This window comes from Dendropsophus ebraccatus, chromosome 6, assembly GCF_027789765.1.
Source record: "Dendropsophus ebraccatus isolate aDenEbr1 chromosome 6, aDenEbr1.pat, whole genome shotgun sequence".
Taxonomy (NCBI): domain Eukaryota; kingdom Metazoa; phylum Chordata; class Amphibia; order Anura; family Hylidae; genus Dendropsophus; species Dendropsophus ebraccatus.
Genome location: NC_091459.1, coordinates 70,808,120 through 70,824,697, shown reverse-complemented (window position 1 = coordinate 70,824,697; position 16,578 = coordinate 70,808,120). Strand labels below are relative to the sequence as shown.

The following is a 16,578-nucleotide window of genomic DNA, read 5'->3' as shown; positions in this document are numbered from 1 at the left end:
TTCGCTCTTAAAGGGACCTATTTAGCTCTTAAAGGGACCAATTTAGCTCTTAAAGGGACCTATTTAGCTCTTAAAGGGACCAATTTCGCTCTTAAAGGGACCTATTTTGCTCTTAAAGGGACATATTTTGCTCTTAAAGGGACCCAGGTCGCTCTTAATGGGGCCCATTTCGCTCTTAAAGGGACCTATTTCGCTCTTAAAGGGACCTATTTTGCTCTTAAAGGGACCCAGGTCGCTCTTAAAAGGACAATATATAATAGGACAATATATAAAAGGACAATAGGATAATAGATAGCACACCTCACACCGCCGATGGCTTCAAAACACAGTTTGAACGGAGTGTGTGTGCAAAGCGGTTCAGGCTGTATTACGCGCAGAAAAATAGCTGGAAGAAGAAGAAGAGGAAACGGAAGAAGAAGAAAAGGAATACGGATTACAGTATAGTGCTTTTCAAGCACTATAATAAAGTAAAACCTAGGCCGTCAAGCCACTGACTGTACTACACAGCTTCCCTAGCTGTCGCTTCTGAGCCCACTGCTCAACACTACCAGATCCACTGGTCTCGCCAAGACTCCTTGGCTGCAGCTTCCACAGGGCTAGCACTGTCTGTGTTCTCCCACCCTGGGAGCCATTACCTGGGAAGCTCTAAAGTCTCTAATAGAGCTCCACCAGATGGGTTTCAGAGCCTCATCAGCTCTTAGGCTGGAGTGGAGTATATGGACCAGGAGCTCCACCTGAACCCCTGTTCCCACTCCAGAGGCACAGTACTGCCTCTTACAGCCACACCATGCCACAGGGGGTTATGTTTTGTTGGGGTTTAGTGTGTTAAAAAGACACACATCTGCCATGGACTGCCCATTCCAGTGTTCTACCTTCACCCAGAGACTACCTTCACCTCATTGTGCATAGGTTCCTCCGCTCCTTCCCAGGAGTGAGAGATCTCCTGAAGAAGCGCCGGACCGAGGTAGGGAACAGGACAAGACAGTGAGCCCTAGCCACTAGAACCCACCTTCTGTCCTTACCTACTTGCCTCAACGGCCCTAAACAGCCGCGGACAAGCACAACGGCAGTCTCTACACTGATAAAGGACAGGACAGAACAGACAGGGATAAACACAGAACAGGACAGACAAAACAAACACAATAAGCCAGAGTAGACAATCTGGGTCAGGAACGTCGGGCGGCAAAAGTACAAAATCAAGTTCCAAAAGAGTAGTCAAAGTCAGGCGGTAATTTCAGGACAGGCGGCAAAACAGGGAAGTCAGGAAACAAAGCCAAAGGTCAGAAATACACAGACAATAGCAGAGGTAAAAGCTGTAGCAGAGTATAACTCAATAGCCAGCAGGGAAATTAGTTGCTAGCTGATATTTGTCTGGGATCAGGGACTGGTTCCGGCAGCTGATTGGATCAGCCCTGATCCTAGCACCCAGCTGAGCTGGACAGGCCTAAAGAAGGATTAACCCCAGCACTGCCAGAGTGTAACAGGCAATGCTGGTGTGGCTGGGAAGCTAAGACAGCATTCAGACAGATACTGCAAATAAAAAAAAACATAGGCTCAGCGCTTCCTCAGTCGCCCAGCACGGACCGAGGAGCGCAAAGTCACATTCCTGACACCTCTAGGGCTTAGACATTGCCACTGATGGGGCTTTCGCTTTACAATGTTTAATGCTGTCCTGTGAGAGACTCATTTTATTCCACTGATCCACTGGCGTCCAATGATGCCCATGAAGACCATTGAATTTGATGCCCTTGAACCTGATCAACCAATGTTCTTCAGGCGTCATTTGACGCCACTAATTTAGCAATGTCCACTGCTGTCCTGGGACAAAAATGAGTTTACACCACTGATCCACTGATGTCCACACTGTCACAGCAACATGGGATGTAAAATTTGCCCTTTTTAATAGTCCCACTATTGTAGCTACTATAGTTTAAAGTGATACTGTCACCCCCTTTGTGCATTCTGACATCTCTACACAGGTGTAAAGGGTAAATTTAGCGTTTTTCATACCTTATTTTATATCATACGTCATGGTGTTTGTTCAAGTAAAAAGTGTCCTTTTATCAACTGCAGATTGTATTAAGTGGGCGTGGCCTTGCGGCATTAGCGCCACATAGCCCCACCCCCCAATGGCACCGTTGGCACCGCCCCCTTGACACCCATTGATAGGCCGGCGTAAAGGGGGTGGGGTCTAGACCTTTCGGCCAGCCTGTTCCAATGGGTGGCGAGGGAGCGGGGCCAACGTTGCTGTTGTGGGCGGGGCTAAGTGGCGCTAATGCCGTGAGGCCACGCCCACTTAATACAATCTGCAGTTGATAAAAGGACACTTTTTACTTGAACAAACACCATGACGTATCATATGAAATAAGGTATGAAAAACGCTAAATTTACCCTTTACACCTGTGTAGAGATGTCAGAATGCACAAAGGGGGTGACAGTGTCACTTTAACTGTTTTAAATGAAATTCGGTAATATGTAATTCGCGAATATTCGCGAATTCGTACGAATATTCACAAACTTTGTGAAACGAATTTCTGAGTGATTTGCTCATCTCTAATGGTAAATATTTGCTTGCCACTTGTGTCACTTTTGTTCCCCCCACATTTTTGCCCCCACTAAACCCCAGTTGGATAATATAGTATATAAGTTAAAAGCTCTCTGTCTCTAGTACAGTAGTACCTTGGTTTAAGAGTAACTTGGAATAAGAGTGTTTTACAAGAAGAGCTCATAGTTTTTCAAAATTGTAACTTGGTTTTAGAGCATTGCTTTGGTTTAAGAGCTCCCTGCACTGGGTGGGAGTGATAGCGTGGTCTTCAGCACTGTACTCTGACCCAGGAAGTCTCCCTCACCTTCCAAATCATAGCAAATCCACTTCAGGCTGGGGCTTGCATCAGGGGACAGGACTGTGGAGGTAATCTCTCCATAGCTGTAACCCCTCTCTCCCCGGACAGAGAGTGTTGCATTTATATGCCCATATCTGCCCTGCTCATTCCTTCATACTCCCTGCAGTCTCTGTCAGCCCTTGTGTTTCCCATCCTCTCTATTCCTGCTTTAATATGCCTGCACTCACACTCAACTATACACACTGCTGATGTGATCTGCCTGCACTCACACTCAGCCATTCACAATGCTGTATAGAGAAGTTTCTGTCACTGTCCTGTAGCACAGCAGTGTGATTCTAACTTTCTGATTAGTCCATGTTAAGCACACACCCCTTCCCTATTGCTCTCATGGGACCACACAGACCTCTGACAGCAACTCTGCTTCTCTATTCTAGCCTGTTGTACTATGCTACTGTATTAGGGGGATCTGCAGTTTCATCCTGTATCTACAAGCTGCTGCTGTTTTTCAGGTGTATGCAGTCAGTGTTGGACTGGGGTCCCTGGGCCCACCAGGGAAATTGATTCTAGGGGCCCCCCCTACATACATATACTGTACATAACCGATGACAAACCTTTCATGTTAGTACAGTGTACTATTTTTGTACATCTGATAGTACATTCGGATTAAGGAATAATCTGACATTGTACACATGCACACATACTGAGATACACACAGATACACACACCTTACATACATACATCTAATCATACAAACACTACACACACAGATACACACCTTACATACATACATCTAATCATACACACACAGACACACACTTCAAGGGGGCTACATACAGTCTATACGCTTATCTGTACAGTCTACATGCACTCTATGAAAAACTTCTAGAGAGCCGGCAATTTCTGTCTCTCTATAAACATCCATAGAACTACATTATATAATATACACTATATACATAATAGATGTGCACACACACACACACACACACACACACACATATAGCCACACTACACAGACACACACACAGATAGCCACACTACACAGACACAAACACACAGACACACACATACACAGATAGCCACACTACACAGACATACAGATAGCCACACTACACAGACACACGCAGATAGCCACAGTACACAGACACACACAGATAGCCACAATACATACACACAGATAGCCACACTACACACACAGATAGCCACACTACACAGACACACACAGATAGCTACACTACACAGACACACACAGATAGCCACACTACACAGACACACACAGATAGCCACACTACACACACACAGATGACAAGGATACACAAATATACAGAAACTCACACTGACTATATGCAGGAAGCTCCAGGGCCTCCATTAGTCTCCATCTATACCTTTTCTTCTGTGCAGCCTGCAGCCTCTCCCCCTTCTCCCCGGCACCGACAGCACATACAGCAGGAGGGGGGAGACATGACTGCAGGAGGGATGGAGGGGGCCCTGCTGCTGCTTCTCTGTGCAGCTTTCTGCCTCTTCCTGCTGCCACATGTGAGGGTTTGTTTACAGTGAGGACAGAGGGAGCCTCTAGTGACAGGCAGGAAGAGAGCCAAACCGGGAGCAGATTAGGACCGGACCATACCACTTACAGTGCAGGGGGAGGGGGAGGGGGGCCCATGACTTTACAGTAGTGGAGTGAAAGAAGGGGCCCTGCTGCCATTCTTTTATCACTAGAGGACCATGGAAGGCAGCTGAGGGCCCCCTGATCTCCCGACTATAGGGAGAGGCTTAACAGGAGGCCCACCTCCAGCACAGGGCCCTTCAAAGGGGGGCGGGCCCACCGGGGGATCCCCCGGTCCCCTGGTGGTCCAGTCCGAGCCTGTATGCAGTTACTATACATTATACACCACATGCTGATTGCTATACTGCACAGTAACTTATAATATCACATATTCAGCTGTTTTTCATTTTTTGTTTCATCTGATCTACATTTTTGGAGTGTGGAACCAATTGTCTGCATTTTAATGATTTCTTATGGGAAAATTTGGTTTGGTTTAAGAGTAGATTCTGATTACAAGCATGTTCCCGGAATGAGTTATGCTCGTACACCAAGGAACCACAGTAATTGGGCTTGCTATCGCCAAAAAAAAACAAAGCAGGGATGGTTTTTAACACTTGACTATAGAATTTTTCCGTTTGATGGGGTTATTATATAGATATGATTTGTATAAAATGTTGAGTAGCTTTGTAAATATGTCCGATAATTACATAATTATCTTGAGTTATGAGCTAAATTCTAGTCTATTACATTCATAATTATGTTAGTTGCTAATAATAATATAATAATAATTTCTTTATTTATACAGCAGTGTACAGAGATTATCATCACCCATACGGGTCCCAAGTTAACTTACTAGCATGTTCTGGCGTGCACCAGTGTACCCAAAGAACATCTACAGAACCCCAGAGAGGTTCTCCACCATAAACTAACTTGGTACCGCATGTATGCCACAGGTACAGCACATATGTGCTTCAATTATCAGGCAAAGCATGGCAGAATTATTCCACTTGAAATAGGCCACAAATCCTGACATTTTTTTATGGCTGCTGGTTGCATTACCAACCTGATGCCAGTGAGCATCAAAGGAGCAGAGCTGCAGCCTGAAGCAGCAAATCCATAGTGAAGCCTCTGGTTACACATCAGACTAGACTGTTGGTAGGAGCTGGGTGAGACTACTCTACAGGGACTACATAATACTATCATTAGTTTTATAATATACTGATTGAAAAATGAGAAAATATCACCATAATACCATACACATGGGAAGTAGGGTGGCTCAGTGGTTTGCACTGTAGCCGTGCAGCACTGGGTTCAAATCCCACCAAGGGCAACATCTGCAAAGAGTTTGTATGTTCTCTCCGTGTTTGGGTGGGTTTCCTCCCAGTACTCTGATTTCCTCCCACACCCTAAACATACAGAAAGGTGAATTCAGATTATGAGCCCTAATGGGAACAGGGGACTAAATTGACAATCTATGTAAAGTGCTGCAGAATCAGCTGGTGCTCTACGAATAAATGCATTATTATTATTATTATTATTAATAATAATAATAATTAATCCTGACAAATATTACTGGCAAATAGTAACTGAATATTATCACAGCATATTAAATAAGTAACAGAGCCATACAATTGCCAAATAACAGTGCCATAGCAATAGCCACAAAGTCAAAGGTGATCTACAAGCATTATTATCCAGCAGAGAAAGGAATACAGCAATAATCATGCAGTCAAATGCATCAGATTGGAGAGTCCAAGGCACATACTAGAATTCACTTCTGAATTGCTATACTTTACTGCCTGGCCCAACTGCATGTATATCCACTAGTGCTCTAGTGATGAGCAGTAAGTGCTGGACCCCCACTAAGCAGACATATCCTAATAATACATTGATATTTTTGTCTGGAAAACTCCTTTAATTTACTTGAAACTGCATTTTATCACTAAATTACTGTATATTTTTTACTTATTAATATGAAAAACTTTGCTAACACCTAAATGCAATCTTTATTGTAATAACGTACAGCAAGAAGCAAATAGCAATTACTGCTGTTATAGGAGACGTGTAAACAAATTACCTGCATGTGTATTTTTATGATTTTTATGTGATGTCTTTTCCTTTAGTACTCATAAGCATTATCCGCTAACAATGATACACAGCTATTTCTCAGAATGATTATTACCTGCAGATACGTTCATGTACTAAAACTATTCAAAAGATGTATTTTTAAAGAAGTTCAAATAATGTGGGACTGGGACATAAACTTGGCATTTTATGCAGCTCATATAAACAATGTCATTTCCAAATGAGGAGCCACGGGAAGCATAAAATCCATTACATTCAAATTCTAATTTGGTAGAACTTCTGAAGTACAGAATCAGCAATAGAGATGTCAGACACTCATCTACTATTTTACACGACAGGAGGCTGATTGTGTTGTCTCGACAACTGCCATTCTATATTCACGCTAGGTGTTTCTTACTTGTCAAGACTGGCCCGCTATTAACCTGTCACATTCCATGACTGAGCTGCGAAAAGATGCAACTGGCGAATCACTGCATATATGTAGGATGAGAACTGCAACCGCGACAATGAACACGCAAATAGAACCTGAAAACCTCTCTTTTCCATAATTTTTTCTTTTTATAATCACTATAATTTGGGAGGCATTTAGAGTAGTTAAAATATATGGATGCACAACTTTAAGCTCATTTTATATGTTCTAATATTTTAGACATAGCTAAAACATCAACTTAAAAAAGTGTTATAAAATAAAAAAAAGCAGAAAGGCAGGGGGGTGCGGGAACATAATAAACAAAGTAAACTCTCCTGCTGCCGGGTCCAGTTGACAGCCGCTGACGGCCTACAGCTCTTCCAGCAGCAATGTCATGTACCTGACTGATCAATTGCCTGCTGAGCCAATCAGTGACTGGGGCCACACATCCCCTGTCACAGACTGTCTGAGTGGGCAACCAATCAGCCAGGCCATGACCATGCAGATGCCTTTTTTCTACTTTCATAGGACTTCATTTTAAGCTGAATTTAAACTTAGGTAATGAAAGTTGGTGTGAGGACCATACAAGGTCAAATTATTACTGGAACTGAAGCTATTGGTCTAGAAACATAGAAACATAGAAGAATGTCTTCAGAAAAAAGACCACTGGGTCCATCTAGTCTGCCCTTTTAGTATTTTCTTTCTTATTATCTTAGGATAGATATATGTTTATCCCAGGCGTGTTTAAATTCTGTTATTGTAGATTTACCAGCCACCTCTGCTGGAAGTTTGTTCCAGGTATCTACTACTCTTTCAGTAAAATAATATTTTCTCACATTGCTTCTGATGTTTCCCCCAACTAATCTCTCACTGTGTCCTCTTGTTCTTGAGCTCAGTTTTTTACTAAAAACACTCCCCTCTTGAACCTTATTTAGTCCCTTAACATACTTAAAGGTTTCAATCATGTCCCCCCTTTCTCTTCTTTCCTCCAGACTATACAGATTCAAATCCTTTAAGGGGTATTCCCCCCAAAATGATTTTTGCATTAATACGTAGCCCACCTGTAGCTTTTCATCTTTCCGAAATAAAATTACTATGGATTCTGCACAGTTTTGCCGTTATCTATATGCATTCACCCCTACAGAACACATACACTCACCGGCCACTTTATTAGGTACACCATGCTAGTAACGGGTGGTCTTCTGCTGCTGTAGCCCATCTGCCTCAAAGTTCAACGTACTGTGCGTTCAGAGATGCTCTTCTGCCTACCTTGGTTGTAACGGTTGGCTATTTGAGTCACTGTTGCTTTCCCCACCGCCTGGTTGCACTGGTGACTCATTTTAAGGCTGTCAGATATCACTACCCCTAAATCCTTCTCTTCTGAAGTCTTTTCCAACACAGTACTCACAGACCTCACAGCACAGACTCACAGACCTTGCCAAGCACTGACCGTAGTATGTTCGAAAGTATCATAGAAAGTTAATGAAAGGCTGGGTGAGCATGCATGCTGCTGCTCCATTTAATCCAGATGAATACAAAAACAACCATGGGCATAGATTCTGAATCACTGCAAAATGTATTTATCACAATTATAATAATAACATGATAGAGATTTCATATAAAATATCATTAAAAAGTATTTCAAAAACAACCAGGTACCATACATATAAAATAGACAACAACATAGGATAGATGGGTGATCAGAAATAAAAGATAGTAAACCCCACTGGTGTGTCCTCCCTCAGAGTAAACCTGCTATTCCAGCAATCGTATGGCTCAAGACACACATAAGTAATCATAAACCGTAATACCACTCACCCATCTGTCCTATGAGGGTCACAGCTGTCCCTACGTACGTTTCACCGCAACCGTCCTTCTTCAGGGAACTGTCCCCCTAACTCCCCCTCTTCCTTATATACATATCGGGCCTCATTATGGAGTCGCCCCGCTTCGGGGCTTGTCAGCGCGCCGGACCGGAAGCGAAGACCGCGTCACTTCCGGGTTAGCAGCTCACCCCACGTACGCACGGCCGCGACGTGTGACGTCACGGACATGCGCACTAGGAGTACTGAGGCCACCCGGAAGTGACCGCAGCGTCAGCAACCGGCCGGGCGCGCACACCCATCTGCGGTGACTTCCCATTTTTAACTCTAGCATAGCTGGGACAGCGGTGATAAGAATAACAGGGGTATGGAACACATTTTAGCAATGCAAGCAGTAGTTATTCACATCCCCTAACACACTCCTCATAAATAGTATCATAACATACAACATAAATATACCAATTCATCATATATAGTGATTAAGTCATAAATACATGATATTAATAAATATACATAAAGTGACTAGTGCTGAGTGTAACCAATGATTATTATACAAAAAATACTCTCAATTTATATATATTGCATAAAAAGTGACTGGTGCTATACTGCAATATAAAAATAATATTGTAAGACAAAAAGCAAATGCGGCATAAAAAAACACATCAAAAACCGCAAGTGCAAAAAACGCACTTCACTTTATGCGTTTTTTGCACTTGCGGTTTTTGATGTGTTTGATGGGTGTGCGCGCCCGGCCGGTTGCTGACGCTGCGGTCACTTCCGGGTGGCCTCAGTACTCCTAGTGCGCATGTCCGTGACGTCACACGTCGCGGCCGTGCGTACGTGGGGTGAGCTGCTAACCCGGAAGTGACGTGGTCTTCGCTTCCGGTCCGGCGCGCCGACAAGCCCGGAAGCGGGGCGACTCCATAATGAGGCCCGGTATGTATATAAGGAAGAGGGGGAGTTAGGGGGACAGTTCCCTGAAGAAGCCCGGTTGCGGTGAAACGTACGTAGGGACAGCTGTGACCCTCATAGGACAGATGGGTGAGTGGTATTACGGTTTATGATTACTTATGTGTGTCTTGAGCCATACGATTGCTGGAATAGCAGGTTTACTCTGAGGGAGGACACACCAGTGGGGTTTACTATCTTTTATTTCTGATCACCCATCTATCCTATGTTGTTGTCTATTTTATATGTATGGTACCTGGTTGTTTTTTTAAATACTTTTTAATGATATTTTATATGAAATCTCTATCATGTTATTATTATAATTGTGATAAATAAATTTTGCAGTGATTCAGAATCTATGCCCATGGTTGTTTTTGTATTCATCTTTATGGTGGGTTTTTCTGGTATTCGAGTAGAGTGACACACATAGCTGTAACTAATTAGTAAGCTATACTGTGAATTAGGGTGATTAAGTCCCTCTGCCGTGAACCTTTGTGTATATATTTAATCCAGGAACATTTGACCTCCTATTACTGTTAAGAAGGAATAGTGCGTCCCTGCTTTGACAGCCCCTGTCCCTACTTACTCCGACGTGCTGCCCTAAGTGGCAGCCCCCCACCTCGTTGACGTTCCCTCCACTAAACTATGGACAGACAGGGAAAGGAGAAATTTTCTAAGCTGATTTATAATCAAATCAAAACTTTGATCTGAAAGGGAGAAAGTGATCTGTAGAGCAATGCTGTAGGAGGCAAGGCTCACATTCTCATGAGTGAGCCGAGAAGAAGCGTTTTATATGTGAAACGGCCGTCGCTCTTTAATTTTTGTGGAAAGCACCTTTGCTGATGCCTTTACTGTCCCAATAAAGCATCTTTTATAGAGATGAGCGAACCTCGAGCATGCTCGAGTCAAACCGAACCCGAACTTTCGGCATTTGATTAGCGGTGGCTGCTGAACTTGGATAAAGCCCTAAGGCTATATGGAAATCATGGATATAGCCATTGGCTGTATCCATGTTTTCCAGACAACCTTAGAGCTTTATCCAAGTTCAGCAGCCACCGCTGATCAAATGCCGAACGTTCGGGTTCGGATCGACTCGAACCCGAACCCGGTTCGCTCATCTCTAATCTTTTACCGATACTGGTAAGTGCCACCTTATATTCTCTATTGACAAGATATCACATTCTCATGAATGTGCCCAATATTATTGTTGGTGAAAAAAACAAATATTATTCCTACCCATATGCAAACTTATTCATGTGCTTTAGGGAGAGGATTTGAGATTCAGCTAATACATTAATCTGTGACTGTCATACTTACTTTTACAGCAGGTGCTAATTCAAAGTCAGATGCTTGTTCTGTTTCCAGTGCATTATTCCTGTCTCTTGTGGGATCGGCTTGCGATCTGCCATCTGCAGACCTGGCAAAAGAGCCATGAACACATTTTAAAGTAAATAGTGTAGCCCTAAGCAATTTTCTGTTGCCAAAACAAGAGCCAACTTCAAATAGAATGATGAGAATAAAGGAAAGACATATGTCTTCTTTTTGTACCCTTTTGGCTTGTATTTGCCTTTAAAACCCCTGCAAAAATGATTGAATCGTTCTCTAAGGGTGTTAATTCCAGAATTTTTGCCAATGGTTTGTAAGATATGAGGCTCTCGCTCTTTTAATTAATCAAATGAAATGCATTAGTAAATGCACTGTTCAAAAGGCTATGTTGCTTTTAAAGTCACAAAAGGCTGATTTATCTGTCTTTGAATCTTTTCTTTTTTTAACCAATTTGCATTGAAATGCTACAATTTTAAAATTTCAAGGCATTACTTTTCCTTGCATTAGAGGACATCACATTTACCATAAGAGCTCTTTAGAAGATGCTTTGGATGACAATTTTCTTTCCAGGGCCCGATGACTGTCACTGCTTTTATCTCCGCGAAAACACCCATCACCCCATTTCTCCAGCTGTGTCTGAATGTGGACTAAAAGGAAGCAAAAGATCTTCACACAAAAGACAAATAAAACAATCTCTTTTATTTTACATAGCAGTCAAAGAGTAAAACCTGATATACAAAAACTATTAATATAAAAGCTTCTAAATGCTGTGCATTATAAAATAACCATCAGCCTTCCCATCATCGTTTACTGAACACTATGCTTCCAAATAAAATAATAAAATCCAAATAAAATTAAAATCTTCCTAAAATTAGGCATCTTGTCTTCCTTCACTTCACCAAAACAAATATTCCCCTGCTCATCCTTTTATGGTCAAAATGTATAGCTAGCAACATATCAAAATAGCTGCATAATACTGTATATTTATACATGTTTTAGTTACAAAATGTATGCCTCATGTAAAGGAAATACACAATTTCCTACATATCACTGTGGAGTACATAGCATACAGACTAGACTCCTGGCCAATAGTTCTCTGTATCTGTAGAGTTTAGTACCTTGTAGCATATCAATAGGGGCATGACTGGAGATTTAGGGTAGGAACACATTGCAGATATGCAGCAGATTTACTGCAAAAGAAAATGAGCCAATGCCAGAAGTGAATCCAGCTGGAAGGCGGAATTATAACACCTATATTTATATTTCTTCATCCAGCTGGATCCACTTCTGGCTTTGGCTCTTTTTCTACTTGTAAGGTGTGCACGTGTGCTTCTCGCTATAAAATAACCACTTACTAAGGATGACTAACAGCAGTCCAAGCTCCAGAACTGGGAACCAATGCTGTATTTACTGAGCATGCTCTGTCCAGTTGGTGGCTTCTATCGCTATGCATTTACTCCTCCCATTCATTTGAATAGAGAGTGACACAACCAGATATGTACAGAGGTTTATGGATCTGACCAGCTCCCTGTATCATTTTTTCATATGCATATTGAACTGTTACAGGGTAAAATGCATTCAAAGTTTGAATTTGAATCAAATTGAATGCGTTATAAACGTTCTAAAAGTTTGTAGATGCCTAAATGTCTATGCATATGTCACCTTACAATGTGCTTCTATATATTGATGTCTATATGTGTACTGAAAGAATGAATAATTATTACCTAAATCCAAGGAAGATTTTTCTGGATTTTTTAAAGACTTTGTGCTTCTTTCAGCCTCAGATTTAATGAGTTCAGATTCATCCACCTTCTTTTTAATGGATTGTCCTTTAGAAGGTTCACCTTTTAGAACAGTTTCTGACTTTTTCCCTTTACTCTGAGTAGGTGGAATTGGTTCACTTAAATCAAGAAGATCCAGTCCTGGAGATAAAACTAGAGGCAAATTCAACAATTATGTCTCTATTAATTTTACAAATAAAAAAAATTCTCTTTAAACAATCAATTTAAATTTAATTTACATTGACTTCCCTCTAAAATTCGATAGATGATTCCTAAAACTGACTAGTTGTCTATCGCTGAAAAAGTTTTCCACTGCTTGTTGTTAGGCTCAGTCATTGTCAGACACACCAGGAAGTGGGTTGGGGCTTAAAGTGTACTTGGCCCCCAGAAAAAAGGTTTAACATGTCAGACAGACAGAGCTGTCTGAACACTCAGACCCCGACCAGTCAAAACTTTTGACATGTCTCTCTGACTTCTCAAAAGTTTTTCTTTGTGACTGTGCTTCTTTAACTAGTGCTCTTCACATTTGAAAGGGAGAGCCTGGGCTTTGTATCTGCAGTCTGTGGTCCTATCTGTTTTTCTAGGGGATATATACTGGGCCTAAAGTAAATCAAGGCTTCCTTGTCATCTCTTGCCACCTGTAAAGTTCTGGGCAGTTGACCCATGTTGTTGTCCCAATAATGGGATAGAGTTTCTTCATGGGCAGAATCAATTCAATATTCCATAGTTTTGTGGTGCTGGGGGTATGATACCTACAGACAAAACTTAGTCTTTGACTTTTGAAAGGTTAAACCCTATTCAGAAATGTGAAAAAATTACTTAAAAAGATCATTCTGCCTCGGTGACAGGATATACTTCTGCAGCAAGCAGTATGTGGAATTACTGGAGGTCCCATAGCCTTGTATTGCAATACTCTGGTATATTAGACTTGCTTTTGCAGCAGGCTATAGAGTCATTGTGACAATGATAGTAACTAGTGTTGAGCAAGCACTTAAATGCTTGAGTTAAGCATTGGTACTCGAGTCAAGCATTTTTCAATGCTTGAGTTCTCCATTTCCGTTAGAATCCCATTGAAATCAAGGGGAAACTTGAGCATTTAAGCAGGTGCCCTTTATTTGGCAAAGCTGAAGGTACATGGTTAACCTGTACCATTTTTTTTGTTCTAATGTTTAAAGAAACTTCAGCGTTATGCTAGCAATAGAATAAAAAAATGTAATAGGTATAACTGACTAGTGTTAAGCATGATCAAGCAACACTAAGGGGGAGATTTATCAAGCATGGTGTAAAGTGAAACTGTCTCAGTTGTCCCTAGCAACCAATCAGATTTCACCTTTCATTTTCCAAAGAGCCTCTGTGGAATGAAAAGTGGAATCTGATTGGTTGCTAGGGGCAACTGAGCCAGTTTCACTTTACACCATGTTTGATAAATCTCCCCCTAAGGGTTACCATTTAAATGTATTCATATAAGTAAACTGGTGTAGATTGCCTAATCTTGTATACTTTGATGCAAAGTAAGGCACACATAGTGCATTATCTCCTCTGTGTTTGATGTACTTTTCTGTGTTTTTTTTAATCTAATATTTCATGGCATAGACTATTGTTTTGGGATCCAGTTTAAATCTGCTATATGCCAAGCACACAATAAAATAATGAATAGACTGTACTTCATCATCCTGAATGCTTACTGTATGTTTGTTTATTATGTTCTAAGGTTGGGAGCTGGAAGGATTCATTGTCTAAGTGAAAATTAGTTAATGTGGGAAGCTGAGCTTGCCAGACTGAAAGTGTTCAGATGCAAAGCTCCAGTATCTGCTACAGAACATGTACAAATCCATCTGGAGTCCTGGCGGATCTTGGCATCCAATTGTGTCTGATATTCTAAAAGTAAACATAACACGTTCCTCGAGACACTGAAAACAGCTGGTCTGGTTTAACTGGGGAGTCAGTGTGGAGTATATTCCAGAGAAATAATTGTGGGATTACATGGTACAGTTATTATTAATTCATGCAAACTAAATGTGTACAATTCCACCCGTGTTAGCAAAACTAAGCTTATTTTAACATGTCAGTATGAAGCAGCTCTTTTTACCAAATCCCAATGGGACTAAGGCCAGTTTCTAGTCTGCTGTGCTGAAGTATATAGCAGGGATTACTGGGCTATTTGTGCATCAGATGGACAAAATTACTGATTCACATTTGAAGATATATTAATTGGACAATTTTTAATCCTCCCTATTCATTCTCTACCATATATTTAGAACAAATTTACACATCCATTGTTGCAAGAAATCCTTAAACAGCATTACCTGTATAACTGTATAACATTCTGTAAAGGAGGTCTCCATTTTACTTTTTTTTCTGACATTACCCATACACAGATTCCTGAATGCTGCATTACCTTGGCCCTGTTTGATTGATTTTGCCCCCATTCCTGGACTATCACCAGTATGTGTACATGTCAGAAAATTGGACCCCTACCAATTGCTAGAACTAGCCAGGGAAAGCATTCAACAGAGCACTTAAATAAATGGCTGTCTGCTCTCCTGTCTTACTGCAAAAGACAGCCTCTATACACGCATAAAACATTATCATTCTGATTGGAAAAAAATGAAGTTATTTTTAATCCAGCATAGCTCATAACTATGTCAAACCCCATTGCAGACTGTACAGACTATACTTTTCTGGCATCTGGCTGTTCTAGATAACTTACTGAAATCCACAGCCAGTCATCTGCTGGTAACTTGCAGGTTAGTGGTTGAGATACTGTACTATTTTTGGTGAGTTAGGATGTCACAAGGCACCTGTGTAGGTTCTTTGTGAGGGGGATTGAGTAGGAAACCATGGCTTATTTTTATTGTAGCCTGAAAACCAGTCCTGGGAAATCCCTTTAAGGTGGGGAAAACGACTTTATGTCAAAAAATGCAAGACTGAATGCTACAAAGAGGAAAAAAAAACATCCCATAGAAAGCTTTATTCTCATTCCCAACATTATTCTATCTATTGTATTTGTATTTTGTATTTACATTCTAACTTTTAGTATTTTTGTATTTTAGAAGACAGAACAAACAGCTGGAAATAGAAATAAAATGAAGTGACTGGACAAAAGTGCTGTGGTTTACTCTTTGTAGAGAAGACAATGAAAGACTTTATAACTTCTGAATTCTCACACAATTGCAGTCTTTCAGTGGAACATAAACACTTTATTTTAACAATCATGATTCCAATTTTATACAAGCTGCCTATTGCCTCTTTCCTCAGATGAAGTAAAGGCTGCCAAAAGAGATGACTCTATCCCCGAGACAAGAGTTGATTACAGTATACAATTACCTGCTGTATTTGAAGTTACTGGCCTGGCCTTTGCTTCTGATTTGGTTTCACAGAGAAAGTCATCAATAGATGGGCTGAGAAGAGGCCTGCTTTCTTGTTGTTCATTCACCAGCTGTAAATTGAAAAGAAAAATAAAATAAAAAAAGAACAAATTCTGTCAGAGTAATCACTGTCAGAAAACTCCGGATGATAAAAATTGAGCTATGCTTGAGAACGAGCATGTCTATGGGGCCTACATGCTAAGAACTTAATCAGACTACCATGGGTAGATTCCTATAGCCATATACTGCTACAAAAACAGTGTAACCAGATGTATATAAATATTAACACACGTGCAAGGTTCAAAATGAATAATGTTGATCAGTTCATATAGAGGTTAATAAACTACCCGTAAAGCTGAAACATTGTAAGAATATTTCGTCTTCACAAGGTAATTTCAGCTGAGACTAGGATGCAGTATAGCTTTGCCAATGTATGTTCCTATGTAAGTTAC

The 16,578-nt window shown here is 41.1% G+C and overlaps 1 protein-coding gene across 2 annotated transcripts in view; it reads right to left on the bottom strand.

Moving 5' to 3' along the window:
• PEX5L (peroxisomal biogenesis factor 5 like) overlaps positions 1 to 16,578 on the bottom strand; it is a 222,553-nt gene that overhangs the window by 44,998 nt on the left and 160,977 nt on the right. For both annotated transcript variants that reach the window (XM_069973806.1, XM_069973807.1), the window contains 4 exons: positions 16,086 to 16,197; positions 12,702 to 12,911; positions 11,501 to 11,624; positions 10,969 to 11,068 (listed from right to left, as the gene is read on the bottom strand). In XM_069973806.1, the coding sequence (XP_069829907.1) occupies positions 10,969 to 11,068; positions 11,501 to 11,624; positions 12,702 to 12,911; positions 16,086 to 16,197 (546 nt within the window). The remainder of the gene's footprint in view (positions 1 to 10,968; positions 11,069 to 11,500; positions 11,625 to 12,701; positions 12,912 to 16,085; positions 16,198 to 16,578) is intronic.